Source organism: Trachemys scripta, chromosome 7 (assembly GCF_013100865.1).
Source record: "Trachemys scripta elegans isolate TJP31775 chromosome 7, CAS_Tse_1.0, whole genome shotgun sequence".
NCBI lineage: Eukaryota > Metazoa > Chordata > Testudines > Emydidae > Trachemys > Trachemys scripta.
In genome coordinates, this window is record NC_048304.1 from 11,254,782 (window position 1) to 11,279,350 (window position 24,569).

Here is a 24,569-nt window from a genome sequence, read left to right on the forward strand (position 1 = left end):
TAGACATAAGAAAAATGACCTGGATCCTTTGCGTACATCTGGTAAAAGTGGAATTTGTACATACGTTTGTCGGAAATGTTAGAATACTCTCCATACTCAATTTGAAAACGGCTTAAAAGAATGGTTGGCTTAGAGACCAGGGGAGCTCAAAAAGTGTGTTGCTAAAACCTGTATGACATTTATAGCAAGGCAAGAAGAATGATCATGCACTATGATATTATTATCCCTCCACACACTTGTAATAATAGATTCAGAATTAGTGGTAAGAGTAAATTAACCTCTATCCCCAAAAGGACATTCATTCGCAACAGATTATTGAATTGTTTTACAGATGATTTGAAATTATGGCCAGTTTGCACATTTATAAAAAACCCAGACCTTTGCTTAAAAAGGCAAAAATGAGCATTAAACATTTGAAACAAATGGCTAGTGATGACTGAAAGATTCAGAGATTCAATTTGGATGTCTAGCCAAAGCTTGAAATAAATACATTTTTTAAAATGAAGCTTTTTGTATGCTGAGCCTTGAGATACCAAACCAACAGGCCTTCTCCTTTTCTGCCAGTCTCCACAGTGGATAAAACGTGGAGATGGGGAGACATCAAAGCCTTTGTGATGTCAGTATCCTGCCGTACTGTAAGGAGCTTACTGATCACCATGCTGTAGTTGTTTTATTCAGCAGGAGGAAAAAACTTTTGTTGACTGTCTCTTGAGCTAACAGCACAGGAACTGGTCCCTATATTAGAGCATGGTGTTTATGATGGTTCCCCTGCTTTGTGCTGAAGATGATTTACCATTTGTACCTCAACAAGGAAGCTGATCTTCTTTCCCTGTTTCCTTGCTCTACGAGTGGCAAAGAAAAAGACGTTTCATGTGTTGTATTTCTAAGGGTAAAGTACATTTAGTATTATGCTTCTTATTTCAGCCTGGGTGCCAAAAGGGCCTTTTGGGGGTACCTCTCAGTTGCACTATAGAGAGGCCAGAAAGTTAAATTAATTGTTCAGCATGACAGGACCAGAGACAGGCATGGTCTTGTCCAGATAAAAGGCAGCATTGGAATCCCTGTGGAAAACAACCTGAAGATTGGTCACTCTCCTAGCTAAGCAGATGGCCAGTAGTAAGGCAATTTAAAAGATGATGGAAGCTCTCTAAAATTGCTCACATGGGTCCCAAAGGTAATTAGTTTCAGACTTAGTTCCCCCTTCTCTTCCCTGAGGTAGTTTATTTGGTCTAAAATGTTTTGCTACCTCTGGATGTGTTCTAATGGAAGAATGTCAAAATATTCATCTAGGTGACTCTGCTTTTTCAGTTTCAACAATTGATCACTTAATCTATTCAGAGTCATTCACAGCCTAAGCATATCTACGGGTGTTGGAGTGCCTTAGTGCATCTTTGAATGTAATGCCATGTGCAAAACTGGCCCTTAAGCAGACCAGTTCCTAGGAAAAGGAAAGAGATCTTGGCTCAGCTGATCACCCAGACATTAGACTACAGAAAAGTGTACCATGAACACCCCCTCCCTCACTGTCTTCATCCATGTCATTTAGATAAATGTCTATCAGGGATGGTCTAGACAGTATTTGGTCCTGCCATGCGGGCAGGGGACTGGACTCGATGACCTCTCGAGGTCCCTTCCAGTCCTATAATCTATGAATCTATGAATGTATGTCATCCAGAAATGGGTGGATGAAGAGATGCCTCCACCGATCAATCAACATCACAGTGGCCATGACCTGGGGGAAGGAATCAGGCACTCGAGGCAGGTCTCTGAGCTGTCAGTGCTGCCCCAATACAAAACAAGAGGAAATGGCTAGGCAACTGGGAATGCACATGCCAATTGCAGACCATCTCTAAGTTGATCTTCTGAGCTCAGAGCAAAGCTCCTCCCTCTGGAAGAAAGACGGCTGCGGGAAGGTGCCTTAAATTTAGGATAGAGTAAAACCTACTGGGCACACAGGGACTACAAAATATAGCAGTATGCGTCTGAGCATGCCGCCAGCCCCTGTCAAATAGTTCTGGATTGTCTTTGTTTGAAGAGGAGAAACTGAAAGTAGAGGAGGGTATCAAAGCATACTGGATGGGGTAACCTCCAGACCTGGTAACCAGTTTTCAAATATGGATTCTTACATGGACACTGATGCAACTAAAGACCCATTTCAGGCTTCGAAGAGTGGATTTCAGTCATCAAAGTGTCTATCACCAATGATTAGATATTGGGGGAGGATGTACACCCCGGTAGAGCTTTGTGAGAAGGGTGGGTATCAGAGATACATGCCTCTTCATGCTGAGGAACCTCCTGCAAAAGTGGTTCTTGCCTAGCATGAATTGTGCATAAGGGACTCGACTAGGAGAAGTGGAAGAACTAGGAAAAGTCAAAGGGCTTCTGTTGTGTCCTCCCCCCCACCCCCCACACATGATATGCTTTGTCTCAAATATAAATGTAACTTGGAAGAATTCCTCTCAATCCCTATACTTGAGAATAAAATGCACATCCTGCTTGGACAAACAGGAAAGTTGGAAAGGGAAATAACATAGTAAACATTGAGAGAGCAAGTGCACATACCCTCAGTTCAGAATTTTCTCCTTTGTAGACCAAAGGAATTAACATACTAAGGGAACCTTCTATAGTACCTGTCTGGCAGCTAGGTTGACTTGCTCTGAATAAACATTTAATCCATGACATCCCAGAGAAATCATGCAGTGATATATTGCTTCTCTTTCAACCTGAAATTAATTCTGTCTGGGTCTCTTTGCAAATTTGAATGTATTTGCTAACTTAAAATGAAATATTAATTCCATATTTTTTCAGTCAGATTCTGGTGAAAGAACTGTTAAAGAAGTCATTTTGTTTATTTACTTTTACTGAATTGAACACATAATAGTAAATTTGGACCATGAATCAATTTTTGAGAGAAACCTTAGGAGCCCAAAATGGGTACACAATTTTGATGTCTTTTTTAATGATTCCAGCATAAACTATACCCTTTAGACATTTACAGAAGAATGTTGCCAACCTGTATGTTTCACTGGTTTGACCTTGTTTACTTGTTACATGTCAATAACTAGACAGTTATAGGTCATAAAAGTTTAGACAAGGAGCTCTGATTGAAATTCAGAGCACATTTTATAGATATAAAAGCCCCCCAGGGTGACTAGATGGTTTTCTTGCTTTAGACATTCCCACTATAGTCAACGAAACAAGTGCCTTTGTGGTCTGTTAAAGCACATCTATCTATAGGCAAACAAAAAAGCAACTAGCTAGTCAAGTCTTTGTTATAGCACTTTGACTCTTCCATTGATCTTAGTCTCCAAGATTTGAACAAGAATCTTTAGTGATTTTTAAGAAATCCTATTAGGCCACAGAGATGTTGCAAATGTTCAACTGCTTGTGTTACTGAGCTGATCACCTTTTGCCACCAAGTACTGTATCAATGTCAAAATTATTAATGTTGGGGCTTAAGCCGTGTTAACAACTGGCTACTGAAGTGCACATGTTTAAACAATTTTCAGCTCAACTGGTTGATCTTCTAATGGAAGCAATGTAATTTATTCACAATATTAGATTTCTTAAGACTCTACTCCGATATAACGCGACCTGATATAACACAAATTCAGATATAACACGGTAAAGCAGTGCTCCGGGGGGGCGGGGCTGCGCACTCCGGCAGATCAAAGCAAGTTCGATATAACGCGGTTTCACCTATAACGCGGTAAGACTTTTTGGCTCCCGAGGACAGCGTTATATTGGGGTAGAGGTGTATTTTGAAAAGACAGTTGCAGAAAATGCTAATGTGCTTAACATTTTCCCATAGTGTATAAAAGATACTGTTCAGAGACACTGTAACAACAAAAACGTCGACAGCTGCTGATGAAATCACTGATATCTTGATTCTTGTCTGATTTCTATTTGAATTTGTATACAGAGACCAATTACAGCCAGACCTGTAGAATTTAGTCATCTTGTAATTTTTTTATGTGGATTAAGGCCTTGATCCTGCAAACACTAATGTAGGTGAGCAACTTCATGCTCATGGGGTGAGATTCTCAAAAAGTGCTGCTTAACTCTGCTTCCATTGAATTCAATGGTAAAACTTGCACTGGTTTAAATAGTGGCAGAGCTAGGTGACCACTGATCTCTTTGGAAAGTGAAGTGTTACCAGGACTGAACTGTAAGAAATCAGTGGTGCACCAAAACTGAGTGTAACCTTTTGTGTTACATCAGCATATGGACAACCAAGCATATATTAACCAGGTCAGACTTCAGTGACAAAGACAGATGCATTAGTCAGTGGCTACAGAAATATTAGGACCTATATTACCAGTGTAAATGTAGAAATAAAAATAATAACTTCAGTGAAGCTACTCATGAGCATAACGTTAGACATATGCTTAGGTACCTTGCTGAATCATGCCCCATGTGTATAAATTGCACTCTAAGTGGCAGGAGGGTTGGTAGTAATGTAATGAAATTCATAAAGGGAAAATTGAAAAAATAAGCTTCCAGTTGGGATATACAAGATTTTCCCAATGGAAGTGTTGGAAGGTCCATTGCTTTAAGACATTTTAAAATCAACTGGATAAAATAGAAATTTTGCATTAGCAGGAAGATGGATTTAGATGCGCTCAGATGTCTGTTCCGCTTTTAATGTCTATGATTCTATACATATACTGCTGTAACTTTTCAGTTATGAGAAAGAGAAAAACAGCTTAGTAATTTGAGATATTTTCTTTGATCTCCGCTTACAATTTTAAAATAGCTTTATATGATTAAGACTGGCAAACCTCGCTTCCAACCCCATGGATATTTAGAAAACAATTAATACCACTGAAACACTGACGTGTAAAAATCATCTATTATGAATTTGTGGTACATGTTGTTCCACCTACAAAATCATATTGTTTTTCAAATCATGTAATAAATATGTAATTACATATGGCCAGATCCTCAGGTATGGAATAATGTCCGTTTACACCAGCTGAGGATCTAGTTCATGATTACACAACATAGTTGTATAAGCTTTAATTTTTGCCGCCTACAGCGTAACTGGAGAGAAATATGCTTATGCATAATTGTTAAAGATGTCTTTTGACATTCTACATGTGTAATTGTAGTTTAATGCTAAATAAGAAGACCGTGACACATGACAATATATAAAACATTTTGAATTTTAAATTTTTGTTGATAGTTATTAAATACCTCTAATTCTAACTCGTCTCTGTCCATTTCTTGATGAATGCCTCCCATGTAGTCATTCGGGTCATAGTATTCATGCACCGATGAATGACTGGAAAAATAAAGTATGTTTTAGGATAAGATACCCTGTTCTAATTAGCATATTAATCCAGCTTAGTCTCATGGCAGGTCATCACTAACATGACAGACAATCAGACCAACAAGTATGGTGCAGAGTGCACTGTTTATAATAATAAATACACCAAGTGAAAACTAGACAGATATACTTGCACCTTAAATATGATGAATATAAAGACAGAATCAAAAGACCCCTCTAATGTTTTATATTGTAAATTTAAAATTTGTGACCTTTCCCCCCAGAACGCAAAGCCAGTCCCATAAAACAAAAAGGAGTTGGTGAGGTGAGAAGGGGGCTGCATGGTGAACTGGTAAAACTAGGATAAAATTGTAAGATAAATGAAACTATAACTCTGCTGATAGATGGGCAAAACGTCGCCTGCATAGATGATTCTTTAGAATTTTTGAATAAAAACCTGGGGCTGCAGAGTGCTATGTTTTTCAGAGAAGATCTTATAGTGCACATGTACTTCACATCCGAGTAGCACCTTTCATCAAAGAACGTCCAAGTGCTTTGGATATATTAAGACATGCAATATCTCTGAGGAGTGCAGTTTATAGATGGGGATACGGAGGCACAAAGAGGTTTACCCAAAGAGGTCAGAGTGAATCTAGCTGAAAAGGGATTAGAAGTGTGCAGTTTGAGGAAAAGATGTAATATATATGAGATTATGGAGATCAGAACTTTGACAATTTTGCACAAGAATAGCTTGAGTGTGAAAGGTTAGCATAAAGGGAGAGATCAACTGGATACAGCCAAGAATACCGGAGGCTCTCACAGTTTTTGCAAATGTAGTTTGGCTCTTGCCTGCAACACCCCTGCTGTTTCTTCTCCTGGTTTCTGCTAAGCAGACACTTCCAATTGTTCTCAGCTGTGTGATTACTGCTGTTTTGTGATATGGACAAATGTTCTTCAGGGAGTATGATGAGAATGCTAGACTTGTTTTTATTTATAAACTGAGTTGGATTGCAGCCCATGTATGCAGAGGTGAAACTACCTTTGCCATCTTAGTTAATATTTGTACTTTTCTTTGAAGATGTAAAGTGCTATCAAATTGCTAAGGATTATTATAATCATTATTTGGTCCTCAGCTATTTAGGATTAAAACAATAGGTTATTAGTGATTGGCAATTGAAACACAATGGGGTATGTTTAATGATTAGCAATTTAAACACACTCCACTCTCCTTAAATTGCCAATCATTATTGGCATGTTGTTTTAAAATTCCAGCTCCCTTCAGACAGCTGCACTACTTGCACTTTTGGGATTTTCAGCAGTATAATGCTTTGGTGATCGCCAATGAATATGCAGCAACTTTATTTACTTCTAAGATTGAAGTGAACTCCATTTGATTCCTTGTTAACTAGATGCACGTTCTGTGTAAGTGAGAGGCCATTTAAAGAACAGTATCTGCTATTTTGCTGAAATATCTGGGTTGTTCTTCAAGGGTCACACTGATTTCAGTGGACATTGAAACAGGCAGCAAGAGAAGTTAAACATAAAGGATCATTTTTACACTTATTGTACCAGGAAAAAAAAAAAAAGCACGAAAACCATTTGCATCTGCAAAACTCTTCATTTGCATGCACAGTTGGGTTAGTGGGGTATTTAAATACCTCTTTGCATGCACAAGCCCTTTTACATCTGAATATGAGTTTGGCATGCCCAGTTGTTCAGGTGCAGCTCAAAACCAGGCCACTGATGATGTCCAGAGTTCTAATCAATATCTCATGTGGGACTGGCAGTGTTAGCCCTGATCTACACTGGGGGGGGTGGGGGGAGATCGATCTAAGTTACGCAACTTCAGCTACGTGAATAACATAGCTGAAGTACTTAGATCGACTTACCATGGTGTCTTCACTGCGGTGAGTTGACTGCGACCACTCCCCCGTTGACTCTGCCTGTGCCTCTCGTCAAGCTGGAGTACAGGAGTCGACGGGAGAGCGCTCAGGAATAGATTTATCGCATCTAGACTAGATACAATAAATCGATCCCCGCTGGATCGATTGCTACTTGCCACATTACCCTTAGGATCAATCTTACTGGTGGGTCTGTTATGCATGAATGTTGTAACCTAAATGACTTCTCTCATGAATTCTTCTTCTTTACCACGTTTATGGTGTAGTATTGCATCACAGTGCTTGGCCTAGCAGCTGGGAATTCAGGCAGATGTCTCCTCAGAGACTGCAATGGCATTAACATCAACCCCATGGGTATATTTCTATGGACTGTAACGTAACTTAGCTAAGAAGAAGAATATCATCCTCTCCAGAATGCTGTAAGCTTCACTGCCAGTTGACTGTCAGAGAGCTTGAAAACTAGCCCTCAATGCAGCACTAAAATGTGGGCTGGAAACCAGGAGGCAATGCAGTGACTTCCTAATTGAACCCCCCTTTCAAATAGTTAATAGACAAAAATGCCCAACAGTGAAACACTGGGAACACCATGCACTTAGAGACACACAACCAATTTCTGGATCATGCTGTGCAGGCTCACATGCCAGAAAACCCAAAAGGAGTAGTACAGCATTGATGTCCATTCCCGCTCTAGGTTTCTCCTCTACAGCAACTTTCTGAAGGAGTCTGGGAGGGCACAATGGGATTTTTCTTATGTTTATGCTCACAGCCTGCCTGGCCTTGCTCAGACCTGGTCTACACTAGGAACGTACGTTGATATAATTATGTCGCTCAGGGGTGTGGAAAATCCGTAGTTATTCCGACCTACCCCCTGGTGCAGACAGCACTATGTTGACTGGAGGGGTTCTCCTGTCGACAGAGCAGAGCTACTGCCTCTTGGGGAGGTGGAGTACCAATACTGACAGGAGAAGCTCTTCCATTGGCGTATGTAGCACATTCACTAATTGCTACAGCAATGCAGTTGTGCCACTGCAGCACTTTAAGTGTAGACAAGCCCTATGTTTTCTGTTCATCTCTCTCCAGGAACTCTTATACTGCACAGGCAGACTAAGGGTGCACATTAACACCACATGCTATGAACTAAATAGAATTTGGTTCATAATGCACAACAGTTGACATCTTTAGAAGCTTTTGTATGTTCTTCTGTGCCTCACAAAGGCAAATGTGAAGTGAGTGGAGACAATCAGCATGGATTCTATGGGGAACTGTTTCCTCTTCAAACAATGTCTGTGGGGTGTGGTGCATGTGTGTCTGAAGATAATTATAGTTTTTTATTTGTAAGTACAAAAGCATCAAACTACCATTAACAATAATTACATTTTGATTCTAAAACATCCTTGACAGCACGGGTAAGTAATTTCAGTCCTAGACTATAATTTATGTGAGTAACATTGCTGCAGGGTTATAATAAAGTAATTAATACACCGGAACAGAATGCAGCTGCTCTTAGCAGTATGCAATTTATGGCAGCCATAAAAAATAAAGTTAAAACATAAGCAACCCAAAGAGGTAGTGAGGGGAATTACAAGCAACATTAGCCTTTTCCTTTAAAACAACTACAAACAAAAAAGATTTATAGGGCCTGATTGTGAACTCAATGGGACTACTCATGTGAGTAACTGCTCACCAGCGTGTGTGAAGGGTTCAAAATCTTACCCTTAATGTGGTAAGTTAAGAAACACAGTGGTTTTCTAGTGCTTTATAAAAAACGGCTACTTACTCCTCAGGTAAGAGGTATGGATCTAGTACTGAGACTGGTGGAGGAGGGGATCCCATCTTGGTTAGAGCCATGATGTGTTCAAAGGTTATATCCGTCTGGGTGCCCATATCTACCAGATGAGACTCATGTGAAGGACTGAAGATCTTAGTGCGTGGAGTTCTCCTCAGGACCTGCACAACGATGGGCTCTTTGGCTGTTTTGAATGCTTCCACTGCCTGGTCATGTGTTGCTTTAGATAAATCTTTTCCATTTACCTGTGGAAAGAGTGAACGGGAAACAATTAGAAGAGAACAGGGGATGATAACTTCCACCCTTTGTTTGCTTATTCATGTAAAATGCCTGTGAAAAGTCAGAAGTGAAAAGTCTGCTCTCCATCTTGATGCCTCATCTTTTTTACAAAAATATTTGTCCAACAGCTTAGATACTATGGTGAGAGTTGCTGTGCAAAACCTTGAAATACAGAAGTGATAGGCTCTTAAGGCCATGGACTTGTCTAAACTATGTGGCTTACTTAACTGCCTGGGACCTTCAGAGTGCTATGTAAGTGATAATTAGTAAAGGTAAAACAAGAGCTAGAGGATTAAACGGTTATGAGCCTTTCATCTCAAGAGAGGAAGAATGGTCTTGTGGTAAAGACACGGTACTGAAATTCAGTAGATGTGGGTTCAATTCCTGGTTGTGCTACAAACTATTTGTGTGCCCTGGGGCATATCACTTTAGAGCCAGGTTTTCAAAAAGTGTGCAGCCTATTGGCTGATAAACTCTTAAAAAAAATCCAACTCTAATGTCTCAGCTTCACTCAGTGTCTGGCCTCAGTTCTGTGTCTGTAACTGTGGAACACTTCTCCACACTTGCAGGAGTGTAGTGCGGATAGATTTACTAGTGTGCATGAGGTGTTCAGTTACTATGGGGAACATGTGACTACCCTAGTAAGGTAGGTCACCAGCTTCAATTTGGACCAAGCTGACAGTGGCCAAAAGGGGCACTCATTGGATGACTATTCAGTGATCTATGAAATGTTCCCAGTTATTTATCTGTAGTAGATAGGCATCAACAGCTCATCATAATTGGCGCCCAAATGTTAGGCAAACCTTGGGGGTCAAGGGGCAGACAGTATGGGGAAGTTTGCAAAGCCACTGGCCGGGTTTTACTAGTTTAATTTCTCTAGTGAAGAGGACTTCACTGCCCTCTGCTGCCCATCCGGCACCTTTCAGGAGCTCTACATTCACTTTAACTTTGAAATGCTAGAAGAGTGGCAGTGGTTGATGTCTTCATTCACTGTGTGAGCTGTCTGAGACAAATAACATAATGAATGAAGACGTCAACCATTGCCACTTGCAGTGTTGCCACCTCTTGTGAGTTTATTGTGGGTCTCATAATATTTGGTGGTTTTCTGAAAGCTCCAGCTGCTGGAAGCAAGAAATTATATGAGCATCTCAGCATCCGTTTAAAAACACCATGTAAATTTCTACCCCTCGTGGCTGTACAGAAAAGCTTGGCGATGTGAAGTGAATGTAGCCGAAAGACCCAGAAACCAGGAAACAAAGAAAAGGAACTGCAAAGTTCTATCCATTATTAAAGTTGTATTTCAAGCCAATCTCATGATATTTGGGGGCATGCGTCATAACTTTTGAACGCTTGGAGCCAGGCCCTTGTTTTGGTTTGTTGTGTGTATACACGAAATGCTATGAGCAGCACTGCATAAATAACCATCTCTTTCCTTTCACCGTACACAAGCATTTTGTAAATGTTGACATTTACCTTTCGCATGTCTCTCTGCCTAGAATACAAAACCAGTACAAGTTCATGACAGTTTCCAAATGCAGAAGTTGAGCACCCCGATCTCGGTTTGCCGGAGGGGGCGGCGTAGAATGCTACTCATGTGGACAAGAAGCACAGCCACACCATTCCCACCATCAGACAACTCCACTGCCTGCCTACCTAATTTAAGGACTCTGTTCAGAAGTGTCCTTGATAGATTTTCTCCATCCCTCCTTTTAGTCCTGCCCCCTAATGGTGATTTTCTCCGTCTCTCTACGTTGTTGGTACAAGAGTGGTCTTCACTGCAGACTGGAAATATCTTCCTGTTTTTCTCTACTATTTTGGGATACAGTTTGCATTAAAGACTGTGCAAAATGTTGTATTTATACAGTTATTTTCATTCACCAGGTAGCAACAGGTCCCATATTCTGCTTTTTATTTCAGCTGTAAGATTTCACTAGGTTAATCGTTTGAGCAAGACACAAAGTGGTGCCCTGTTTACTTCTTACAGATTAGAAATCCCTCAGCACTTGTCCAAGCAGAACAAGATATTGATTCTCCGGCTATTTTTTCTAGTTTCTTTCAAAATCATTTAATCATATTACTGTACTACAAAACTATTGGGACAAGACCTCTGAATAAGCAATTTTGCATCAGTATCTTGTAAATAACTTTTCAGATAAAACATTGTAATGGTGCCCTAACATTGTAATACAGACAAAGGGTATGTCTACACTGCACTCAGAGCACTTGTAAAAATACGTGAGCTAGCTGGGATCTAGCTAGCTTGAATAACAATATCAGTGGAGCTGTGGTAGCATGGACTATGCAAGCACATCCAGGACCATGAGTATGTTCTTGAATGATTATCCCATGCTGCCGCGGCTTCATAGCTTATTGCTGTTCAAGCTAACTATACCAAAGCTAGTTTGGGTATGTCTACATGGGCTGCAGTCACACCTCTGGTTACAGAGCATACATACCCTAAGATACCACTGTGATGATGGATAGAGAGATTAGATGAGTACTGAAAGATTTCCCGGACTCCCTATCCCAATAAGAGCCAATTTTAAAAATAGAATTTCTGACCATAGAGCCTATTCTAAAAATCTTCCATCCCAATACACTTCATTTTTTACATCCCCTCGATTGGTGGATACTCACCTTAGAGAGTGACCATTCATATTTTTACACCTAAATCCTTTGAAAGAGCTAGTCTGAAATGTGGTGGTCACACACGTTAGGAGCATCACGCTGTAATTTAACAGCTCTGCTCAGACCAAAATTACCTTTTCTGTGAACCCTCTGAATTTCTGCAGTGGCATCTCTCTCATGGGCTTCTCTCTCATATTGACTGCTTTTCTACAAAATTTGGGACCTCTTGTGATTCGGCAGCCAAACATTCCACAAGCAATTACCATGACCAACCTACTTCACAACCTTTCCAGTCAACGTGTGTGTGTGTGTGTGTGTGTGTGTGTGAGAATTCTGTCTCCACAAATAGTCCCATTGAAGCAAATGGACTACTTATAGATAAGGCTACGACTTTTTCACAGAGGTCATGGAAGTCATGGACCCTCGGAGCTCCCAGCTGCTGGGGGCAGTGGGGGGACCCTTTGGAGCTCCTGGCTGCCACGGCCGGTGGGGGGAACCCCCGAGCTCCAGGCTACTGCAGGGACCCCTGGAGCTCCTGATTGCTGGGAGCGGCGGGGAGAGCCCCAGAGCTCTCGGACTCCACGGGCATTGGGGGGACCCCTGAGCTCCGGGGCAGTGGGGGGTCCTCACACTAGCCACTGCAGGCAGTGTGGGGACTCCACAGCTGAGCTCCCCATTTTGTCATGGCTATTTTTAGTAAAAGTCACGGACAGGTCATGGGCTTCCGTGAATTTTTCTTTATTGCCCGTGACCTGTCCGTGACTTTTACTAAAAATGTCTGTGACAATGACAAAATCTTAGCCTTACTTATACAGTAAGGTGCAACTCCACGTGACAATGATATCTGGGTTTGGCCCGTAGTTAATATATTGCCTATAGCAAAAAGCAACAAAGACCAGGTTAATGTCAGTGCATAGACCTGTTCCTTTTGAGTTACCTTGTGCACATACTTATTACACTGTCCTCTTAGGCTCATCATGGAGAAACTTGGCAAGGTGATGACTCCAGATTTTTGATCAGCCAGTTGAGAATGGGAGCATTTGTTATGTGCTAGCATTACATTTGCATTACATTAACAGATGCACTGACTGCAATTGCTCAAAGTAATAAAGGCATGTAAAGTTTGGCCTGGTCAAATTAAACATCATTAACTTACCCAACTAAGCAGATTACTTTAAAATAATTTGTACAGCTGTAAAATTAAGTCCAATGTAATGTTTTCTGTTTAAAGAGGAAATGCTGATTAGGTTCCTGGTTTTATTATTTACTATAAATTAAATGTTGCAGATGCTTATTGTGTAAGGTCTAAAATTGATTTTTTAAATAATTTGTGTACAATTAAGGTAAATAAGCAATCAAAATGAAACCCAATCCCAAGTTATATCAAGTATTTCATTTTATAGTTCTAGCCTGAAATCATTGTCAGGCAAGCAAACTTTACGTGATCCACTTTCCACAACTGAATGTTATAAAAGCTAGTAAAACTGTCCAACTAGTGCTAGTTGGATCAATCCTCCTGTGATCATTTTTCTTGCCAGTAATATAGCTAATTCTTTTCTGTTAAATATGTTAGCTAGAGGCTTTGCATTTCTAGTTTGCTGCATAACTTATTTCAACCAAACATCAGTTTCCTCACCTGAATCTTAACTCTTTGTACTCTCATAAATAATTACTAGGGAGATAAGTAAGACATCACTAAGTTTGATATCAGATGGGGAACAGGCAGTAGGAGTGGATCAAAGATCTTTGAAAAAAAAAATCTATTTTCATTCTGGTTGCAGCAGAACAACTTCCAACTGCAGCATCTTGCTAAATGTTCTACAGGGTGACTGTGGGTAAAAATTAAATGAAGAAGGGTTGCATAACAGAGCAGCAAGATGCCCAATCAGATGCAGGGGGTATTTGTAAGAAAAGCCAGTTAAGGCAGGGAAGATTTTGATGGAAAGATTTTGCTGTCAGAATGATTCATCCCAGATTCTGGAATCTATAACTTCCAGCTGCCAAGTTTCTTTACACAGCTGGCTCACAAATCAGAATTAGACAAAACACAAAACAACCCCTCCAAACAACAATAACAAAATCCAACCCAAAGGTTGACCTTTACAAAGCTTACTAGGGAATTCAGACACAGTTCCCATTTAAGTTGAAGCTTGAGTATGTAAATCACCTCATCAGATTTGAAAATCACAGCCAAGTGTTACAGACAAAAAGAACTGCTTAGTGATCATTCTTTGGCTAATGAATGATTTACAAGTGGACTGTGTCTCTGAGGTATATATTTTTGATGTTAGTAGTTTGATAAGGTACTAATGACTACAACAAAATAAAAGATGTAATGAAATGTATTATTTTTATGACACTTTAAAAAATTCAATTAGTTCAATGCAAAAACAGGGTTGGGATTTTAGTCTTTGGAAGTGGGTAGTTCCAGGAAAGATGTGATTTATGGCAACACAGGTAATTTATACTAGGTAGGTAATTCTGCGGCTAGTAACTACTCAACCTACACATCTGTCTGTCCTCCTAAATAACCAATGGATGTGTAACTGGTTCATCAGTCAAGGAGAAAGCCTTGTTAGATGTCTTCTTTTCACTGTGAAACCTCTTTAAAGATAAGAGACTAATTGTGGATACTCAGTAGTATATATATTGTCCTATTCACAAACATAGTGCCAACATCTGTATTTTTAGAAATATGCTTCTCTTCCTAAGTAGGAGTAAATACATTTTAAAACTTGAAAATACCGTTTTTGGTGAACATGCTGTTCGGGATCATGGACCAGACTCTATTCTTAGTTGCTCTGGATTGACATGAGTTTAACTCTACTGAATCATAGAATATCAGGGTTGGAAGGGACCTCAGGAGGTGATGAAGTTCAACACCCTGCTCAAAGCAGGACCAAGCCCCTGACAGGTTTTTGCCCCAGATCCCTAAATGGCCCCCCCAAGGATTGAGCTCACAACATGCTGGGTTTAGCAGACCAATGCTCAAACCACTGAGCTATCCCTCCCCTCTGAATGTCAGAGAGTTATTTCAGATTTACACTAGTGTCACTGAGATCAGAATCTGATTCCATACCCTTAAAATGAGGGCCCACAGAACACTGTTGTTTGAGAATGAAATACTAAAATGAGCAGAATGGCTACTTCCCCCAGGAAGCCAATAAACTTCAGATAGGAAGTATGGATAAGATCAATGGGGTAATGTAAATCACTGGTCAGTGTGTGTTACATGTTCCCATCTGTGCCTGATCCACAAAGGATGTGAGTTGTTAAACTCCCTGTTACAGAAGCTGGTTCTTTAGCTTAAAGTGTAGAGAATCATTCTCTTAGCTCTGAACGTCACTAGTTTGATTCTCAGAGTTAGCCAAGACTGTATCCAGCTCGATAGTTCAGTAGAGGAGCTGTGTTAATAGGAGAACTTCCGATGGTGTGGGTGGGTGGGTGCAGCTTTGCTGATATCAATTGGAGTCCTGTCTTTGGAATGATGGGACAATATGGATAAAGTGATTTATAGTAGCTAGTCTCTGTGGAGACACTCATCCCAGTATCTAAGCATAACAGATACATTCAAGACCTCTTGTTTTCCTCTTGTCTATTAGGATGTAAACTCTATATGTATTTAACTAGCGAATTACAAACAAATGTGTAGTAGAAGTCTTTTAAGACTGTTTTCTTGTGAAATGTGATCACAGTGGTGACTCAGTAAATACTTTGTAACTAATTCTCGTGTGCTAGTTGATATTTCCTCCTGCTTTTATTGTGGAATAAAACTAAAATCAATGGAAACATAAATTTAAAATGTGGTTTAACTCTACGATAGTAACAAGGGTCCATATTATGTTATTGATTTTAAGCAGACCTCTTCATTAATTTCAACAGGGAGCTTTTAAAAACTGAAGAGACCATATGGACTATTTTCTAGAAAATTCATTTGAAAAAAGTAGATGGTGTAGGCCCAATTTGCAAATGTGGGCACTCAAAGAGAACATCCAAACACTCAGACGTTTGAACACTCAGGTTGGCACTTGGTGACTGAACTTACCATTTCAGTGCCTACGTGCTGATCTGAGAACCCAAGTGCAGGAGTTGATCCACACTAAATCTTCTTTGCATTACTCCACTGATGCAATGCACCCCTAAAGCCAGTGTAGCCAGCCATGGGATCAACACTCCACTGTAGATTTAGGCTCGGGCAGAGTCGTTAAGGGGCAGAGGCATGGCTGAACCCTGGTGATCCAGACCTTTGGCCCCTCTGCCCCAAAGATTGAGGCCTGTACGTTTGTATAAATCTTTCCTGACAACACTTATTGCTGGAACAGGAATTAATTCAGGGAAATCTTATGGCCTGTATCATACAGGAGATCAGACAATTTGGTCACAGTGGTCTCTGGCAGCCTTTAGTTGATGAACTGCGCAAGCTGCAGTTGCTGCTTTTTAATCCTCAATATTGGGGCTGTTTTGTGTCTATCAGAATCTGACAAGCAATTAAACCAGGCTATTGTAGATACTCATCTCTTGCCCAGTCCGTTTAATTCACTTATCTGTGAGAGAGCACAGTAGTATCCTTTTCCATTAGCATTATTTCTGTTCTGTTTGCTTTTTCAACTGGGGGGGAAATTTGCTCCTAGGTTGAAAATCTTGTTTGCCAAGTTTTGGCCTAAAACCTAAGCTTAAACCTGAAACAAGGGTTTGTAATAAAGATGCTGACCCCCCTTCACTCTAGACCAGTGGTCCCCAAACTGGAAGACGTGGAACAATGTTCGGGCGGGGCCCGGGCCAGCCCCCATGGAGGGCAGGAAGGCAACGCCACCTAGCTCTGCCCCCAGCTGCAGCTCTGCTCCACCCCCAGCCCAACTATGGCCCCAGCTGCAGTTCCACTCCGCCCCCAGCTCCGCCCCCAGGCCAGCTCTGCCCTCATTCCCTCTCCGCCTCTAGCCCCAGCTCCTGCCTCATCCCCAGTTCCGCCTCCAGCTCTGCTGCTGAGACAATTGTGCAGTAACTGGGGGGGGGGAGGGGGCCGCGGCATGGACAGATTCCATTACTGGTGGCGGGGGCCTGACCGGAAAAGTTTGGGCATCACTGTTCTAGACACTTATCTATACAGGAAAATTGCATTGTGTTAGACAATGACCTTGAGGACTCATATTAACTGGCACAATGTTAAACACAACTGAGCACTCAGCGGAGATAGACTATTGTGTTTAACGTTTCGTTAGTTAAAGTTGTGTTCTAACATGATGTAGTTTCCAGTGTAGGGGAATGAAAAGGGCAATGCTGCAATACCGGCACCTAGAATTAATCATGAATTTTCAAAACTTTCTTTAACAAACGCTTCAAGACACCTTTCCCCCCCCCCATTACGGATCTACTGCAGTACAAGGATTCTATTATTTATTATTTGTAATGCCACAGCACCTAGGAGCTCTAGTTGTGGACTTAGTCCCCTCTACACTAAGTGCTGAACAAACACAGAATAAAAAAAAGAGTCCCTGCCCCAAAGAACTTGCAGTCTAAGGGGCAAGCTTTCATTATTCTAACAGAGTCCTTAATTGATCTGTTTAGAAAGAACTGCAGGTCAAGCCTATGGGAATATAATACTGTTAGCTAGAGACACCAGTACCGGTAGAGTTCCAAATCTGAACTGTATGGTACATCGATAGCTAGTTCAAGGTCAGCACATCAGGGGTATTTTAAGATACTCTTAAAAATTGTTTAAAAAACCTGCTTGTTCTTCATATAATGAAAATTGCCAAACTCAGGTCTGCAGATGGCTAGCTCAACCATTTGCTCAAGCTTTCTTCTGTAGGAGGGTAGCAGGTGTTGGTATTTTATTCCTATGATTCCTAGCACCGTAAACAAAGATTACAAAATGTTCGAGAGGAACGTATTTGCACTGATATCAAGAGCTTGCTTTTTTGGTTTCCCTATGAAATTAATGCTCGCAGCTAAGCTTACATCCTTCCTAAACTACATCAGATAATAATACAGCATTTGTATTGATCTAATCTGAATGGAAAACACAAGTCACAATAGACAAATGTCACTATTTCCAATGATTGTAAAGGTGGTAAACAGATTTGTTAGGCTACAGTTTAAATAAGACGAATATAACTACATTTACTTTCTGCTGTATAAACATACATTTTATTTGTAGTGTTTGTAAACTGTATGCAGCAAAATTCTTATTTATAAATGGGTACATCTGAAATAACATGGAAGAAAATCCATATATACAAATGCTTTATTAGCTGGCCACCATTTAGAAATATGCATAATTCCTTAAGAAACTTACTTGCCACGTAACAGAGATAAAAGGACCTTTTCATGGTAAAACGATGGATAGATTAGTTTGACTAAAACATGCCATTGCTTAAATTCTGGATTTTTTTTTGTACTTTATGTACTGGAAATATATTAGGTATGGAGACAGCTACAATTAAATTAGTGGGAACAGTGGGCCTCAATGAAATCTCTGATGGAGCTAGACAATATGAATAGTAACATGAGACAGAGAGACATATCGTTATGTGAAGCTTGAATCTAGAACACACACTAAACTAGAACTGTAGTAGGGTGACTAAGTAACCAGGAAAAGTTCGTATTTTTTTATAGAATTTTCTGATATTGTTCAATATAATTAAGTTACAGTCTACACTGGACTGTTGGAGCTATGATGGTATGCTATAAAGCAGTGGTGGGCAACCTGAGGGCTGCATGGGGCCCATCAGGGTAATCTGATTGCAGGCCACGAGACATTTTGCTGATGTTGACCGTCTGCAGGCACGGATCCCCACAGCTCCCAGTCAATGTCAGCAAAATGTCTCACAGGCCACAATCAAATTACCCTGATGGGCCACAGGTTACCCACCACTGCTATAAAGGGACAGATGTAAGGCTACATTGTAAAGGCAAAATGAAATTTGTAAGTACTCACGGTACAATCCTTTATAGGAAGTCTGCTTTTTTTTTTTTTTTAAGGGGTTGGTTATACAGTGGTAGTTTGGGCCTGTTCCAACACCTATTGAAATCAAAGGGACTCATTCCATTGACTTCAATGGGCCTTGGTTCAGGCCCTGACTGAGACAAATAGGTACATACAATAAGGGAAAAAACAAGTCAAGATGTTATGAAGGAAAGTGAGCCATCAGCATGCAATAGACATGGGCAGAGTCTGACAATGGGAAACCAAGGAAGGGATATGAAATGACACAATAGTCCATTAAGTGAGACATGATATATGTTTTTAATCCAGAAAAGGGAAGAAAGATGATAAAATAAGGGGGGGGGAAAGGGGGGGGGGAGACAAGACACACATGCAGATAGAAAGTCCCTTGAACCAAGTGTGTGGAAATGATGTGGTAAACTGACATCTTTCATTAATTTTTCTTCCCAAGAAATAAAGAGTAAAGGAAATAGAAGTTAGTAAAAGAAAAAGATGACAGTATGCTATTATAGGCTGGGAACATACCTACATGTGGTGGAGCCGAATCTGAGCTGTAGTGTAGTGCCCTGAGCATCAGATGAAGCTTCTAGAAAATAGACTAAGCAAGGTAGGGAATGTGAACTTGAATTGGTTTAAAATGATGATCTGTGAAGATATTTATGATGCCTATTAAAAAGGTGACAGGACTTGGGTAGTACGAGAGAGAGAAGGAAATAACAATGTCCACCCTGTCTCAGTGTGGCCTTGGTAAGTCCCAAATGGTTCCAAATCTACTGTCCACTGGAGCTTTCGCTTGCTTCAGTGTTGGATGGACAGAAGATGGGGGGAAATGGATGGGTGAGAGACAAAACAAAGAGAAAAGGAAGGAGTCTGATACAAAGGAGAGGAAATAGGGGAAGATGTTGATAGCTTTAATAATTTGTAAAGAATTTGCAACATGTAGGACAGAGCTTCTGTCATGATCTTGTGGAGTTTCAGATGAGTAAAGCCCTGGGCCCAAAAAGGCTTCTTCATTTCATGAATGTGATAATTGTTTGCATCCTTCTGGTTAGAATAAAAAGTTGGAATTTCCTTCTTCCTCTGTTAACTTAGGGTATGTTTCACAGTAGATGGGAGATATAGCTTAGAATAACTGACATCCCTCTACTTACATGGTCACATATCGTATCCACTCAACATTTTGCATTGATGCTTATTCTGTTTTTAAGTTCCCCAGTAGTTTCCGGAACCAAATTGCATCATCATCCTCAAATCACTCACCACGCAAAAGGCTAGTTTCATCCAGGACACATTTGATTTCCCCCAGAAACGCCATAATATTAACAACCTCTCTCAGAACATCATCCTTGCCACCATGGATACCATATATACCAACATCCCTCACCATGACATCCTCACTGCCTGCCTCAAATATCTACAAGACAATAGACAACACTCAAATATCCTCCCCAAACACGTGGCCAAACTCATCCATTTCATCCTCACTCATAATAGCTTTGCATTTAACAACAAACACTTAGTCCAAACCATGGGAACAGCCATGGGGGTACTAGGATGGCTCCCAATATGCCAACCTTTTCTTGGGCTGACCTGAGGAAGAATTTCTTGAAAAAATGTACCATGAAACCAATGATATATTTGAGCTACATCACTGATAGGTCACTGGACAGATGACCTAAACTCCCTCATATGTTTCCAGCACAACTTAAACAACTACCACTCATCTATCATACTCTCTCTAGAACACTCCCACACTCCCTGGATGCCACAATAAGTTTCAGCAACAAAACCCTACGGACAACTATATACACGATTACCACACTTATCTTTGCAAATCCAGTAACCACCCTAAACACACCAAGAAATCTGTTATTTACAGCCAGGCATTCAGATATCACAGAATATGCTCTGAGGAGAAAGTCCGGGATACACACCTTAACATATTTAAAATCACCTTCACCCAACAAGGACACTCCAACAGAAAAATATAAATATTGCACTAAGGAACAAGCCACCCGAACTCCCAAGAAAACCTGCTTCAATACAGATTCCCCACCACCAGCTGTACACTCCTTGTTGTAATGTACCACTCAACAATGGAACCCATATTGGCTATCATCGAACAATTACCACTGAGACCACTTAAAATGAAGTGGGCAGTTAACACTTCTGCAGTCATGGGTCAAAAAAATGGGGGTTGGCGGATTACAAATTGTTATAAACCATAAACCCAGTGTATTAAATCTAGCAGAGTTATGAATTTAAGTTCCCAGGCTCATCTTTCAAGATGATGTTCAGGTTTCCTTTGAGGTTGAGGACTGAGAGGTCAGATATGGAGTGATCATTCTGTGAAAAGTGTTCATCAACAGGTGATATGGTATTTTTGTCTTTTATCATTTTTCTGTGTGAGTTCATTCAAGAGTGTAGTGATTGTCTTGTTTTACCCATAGAGTTGTTATTGGGCCATCTGATGTACTAGATAGAGGTACACAATGTGTTGTGTAGTGCCCATTGATCTTGAAAGGTGTGTTGTGGGGGGTATTGATCATTGTAGCAGTGGAGATATGTCTGCAGGTTTTGCATCTGTTTTTCTGACAGGTTCTGGTGTTGCATTGAGTTGGTGTGTCGTGGTCTGTGAGGAGCTTGCTTCTGATGATGAGCTTGGCAAGGCTGGGGGATTGTTTGAAGGCCAGGAAAAGGGTCCTGGAAAGATTTCTGTCAGAATGTGATCTCCATCAAATATCATGCAACATGTGTTAACCAGTTATAATTTGTTCCACCTTGTATTTAAGCTGTGATACTCTGTCTACCTTTTCCAGATCGGAAGAAGAGCTCTGTGCAGCTCAAAAATGTGTATCTTCCACCAACAGAAGTTGGTCCAACAAAAGCTATTCTCTCACCCATCTTGTCTCTCTCATCACTGAGATACACATACAGAGCCAGATCCTCACCTGGGGAAAACTGGTGTAACTCCAATGAAGTCAATATAGCTACTCTAATTTTCACCAGCTGAGGATCTAGGCCATAATTCTTACAGAGTTGTCAATGAGAGGTGCACGCAGTATCAAACCGGTAGAAGAAGACTCTTTGTTCTTGTAAAACAATTTTGAGAGGGAAGAATTTTTAGTATAATATACAATATTATAATTGATTAATTTACCAATAGCCATTGTGTAAGAATCTAAATTATTAGATAAATGTAACAGTGTAAAAACTGTTGGTGTGTTTAGCTTTTCTGGCCAGGGAGAAAGGGATAAAGGGCAACCACTTAGGTAATGTGGGGAAACTTTTATCAGGGGTGTGAGGGGACATTACAGTGCATCACCCATTTTGGAAAGAGGAATTTGCACTATGCATAGATGTGGCCATTAGTGTTAGTGAATGACAAAAATATTCAGAGGCAGAGCATGTTTCTGAGCATAAATGTTTCTTGATTACTGTTTCAATACTTCTTTTATACCTTGTAATTGTTTAGTTGCAAAGTTAGTTTTTGGCTATAAACTAAAAAAAAACTTTAAAAGACAAGTGAAAAAATACTATATTGTTTGAGCTACAATAAAATCTGTAATGTATTGAAAGAAAAATGTTATTTTCCCAGCTGTCTGTCAGATTAGATTGGTTTTACATTAGTTTAATGTCATGAATAGTAAACATTTGTCTACATTATATGGCTTGTTGGTTGTTCTATAATTCACAAATGTCACAGAGGAAAACTTTTTTGCTTAAGAATGAGTAAGAAGCTTTTCTTTGTAGAAAACCATGCAAATCCTTGGGAAACGCACCACAAAAATGCTAGTTCCTTTAGACTTGCAATGTCTGTGTTTCATTTAAAACACTCTTTATGGTCTGATACACTTCTTTAGCAAGTTCTTAAGAAGTCTGCATTTTAAGAAAAAAGCAGCACAACTTTAGATTTTATAGAAAGTGGAACAGCAAAAAAGCCTATTTCTAAACCTCCTTTTCCTCAGGCACTGCAGAAAGAAGGTTCAAAATATAGGTTAATTCTTCTTGCAGCTCAGTCTAATCCTCCTTTTATTTCACTCGTATGGACAGACTTTCTCTTTTTAAAAAAGAAGAATCATATTGTTTCATAATAGACTGTTTCCATGTGTGTGCATTTCCCTTCTTCCCTGTGAGCCATTCGTAACAAAAAAATTAAGACTAAAGGAAAATTCTTTACTTAAAACAGAGTTCATTTGTTCTCTAAAATATTTCGCTTCCAACAGGAAAAACTTGGGAGAAAGCTTAACTCTGTTGATATTTAGATGTGTTAACTAGTAACAATACAGCATAAGGACTGTCATAGCATATTGGAAATGATACATTTTTGGTGGTATTGTCAGGCTCAGGATTGGTGTCATACTGCTCAAATAGGAGTGCTTTTCAAACTACTGATTCTCAGACCTTTTGTTTTTATGTAGCATGTTTATCATGTGAAATGGGAGAAGAAAACAACTGCATATTCTATCAACCTTATTAAGTATCTGCTTAATAAGTTAATAATTGACTGGTCCATATAAAACATAGATATAAGCTTACAAGCCCTTAGCTTTAATGAATCTTTCTATCATTTTAATGAGCATGACCTAGAGGAAGCCAATCAATTATATTTATGTGTGAGATACAAATGGCAGCCATAAATTAGCATGAATTGCTCACTAACAGAATTTAGCAATGGCAATTAACCCAATTTCTTTAACTCTCCAGAAGAGCTGGCCATGTGTGCTGCAGATGATAGGCCCGGTAAAGTAATCTTTTGCAGCATGCATTTCCAGTGATATAGTGTAATGCACTGCTCCGTCCCAACTACACAGTGCAAGAGGCAAGAATTGTGTGTAAGGTGCTTTTTATGAAGGGGATTTTATAAATGACTTTACTAGGAATAGTTAGAAGACTGGAGCCTTATAACAGGAGTAGCTTTGAAAGACGGAGTCCTGTAACAAAGGATCATTACGAAGGGAGGTGTCTGAGTCAATGGTGTCTCTCCTGAGCCATCTCTTCTTTTTGTCTCACTGGCACAACTTTATTGCAATAATAGTAAATAACGGCTGAAGTTTTAGCAGTTAAAGTAAGGGTGTGAGGCTAGGTCTACACTACCCGCCTGAATCGGCGGGTAGAAATTGATCTCTCGGGGATCGAATTATCGCGTCTCGTTGGGACGCGACAATCGATCCCCGAATTGACGCTCTTACTCCACCAGCAGAGGTGGGAGTAAGCGCCGTCGACTGGGAGCTGCGGAGGTCGATTTTGCCGCCGTCCTCACAGCGGGGTAAGTCGGCTGCGATACGTCGAATTCAGCTACGCTATTCGCGTAGCTGAATTTGCGTATCTTAAATCGACTCCCCCCCTGTAGTGAAGACCTGCCCTAAGGTGGCACTGATTTAGCAAAACAGCTAGATAAATCCAGGGGCAAACTAAACCAATGTAAGAGCATCCACACACACAGTCCCACTGCTCTGGATAAATTTGTTTAACCTTTAGCTACACCAGTGCAAGTTTGTGTGTAGACCAGTTCTTATTACTATAATAATTTCTATTTCAGTAGCACCTGGAACCCCCAACTGAGACTGGCCTGCCATTGTGCTAGCTGCAGTGCAAACACAAAGGGGTAGCGAGTCTGTGCCCTGAACAGCTTACAGTCCAATAGACAAAGGGAGTCCTCTAGAGATGAGGAATCAAGGCATAGAGATGAAGCAACTTGCCCAGGGTTACACAGGAGGTCTGTTGAAGCTGACAATTGAACTCGGGAGACACGGTGGA

The 24,569-nt window shown here is 40.3% G+C and overlaps 1 protein-coding gene across 2 annotated transcripts in view; it reads right to left on the bottom strand.

Annotated features, from left to right (window-relative positions):
- PDZRN3 (PDZ domain containing ring finger 3) overlaps window positions 1-24,569 on the bottom strand; it is a 201,876-nt gene that overhangs the window by 13,435 nt on the left and 163,872 nt on the right. For both annotated transcript variants that reach the window (XM_034776215.1, XM_034776216.1), the window contains 2 exons: window positions 8,948-9,201; window positions 5,197-5,284 (listed from right to left, as the gene is read on the bottom strand). In XM_034776215.1, the coding sequence (XP_034632106.1) occupies window positions 5,197-5,284; window positions 8,948-9,201 (342 nt within the window). The remainder of the gene's footprint in view (window positions 1-5,196; window positions 5,285-8,947; window positions 9,202-24,569) is intronic.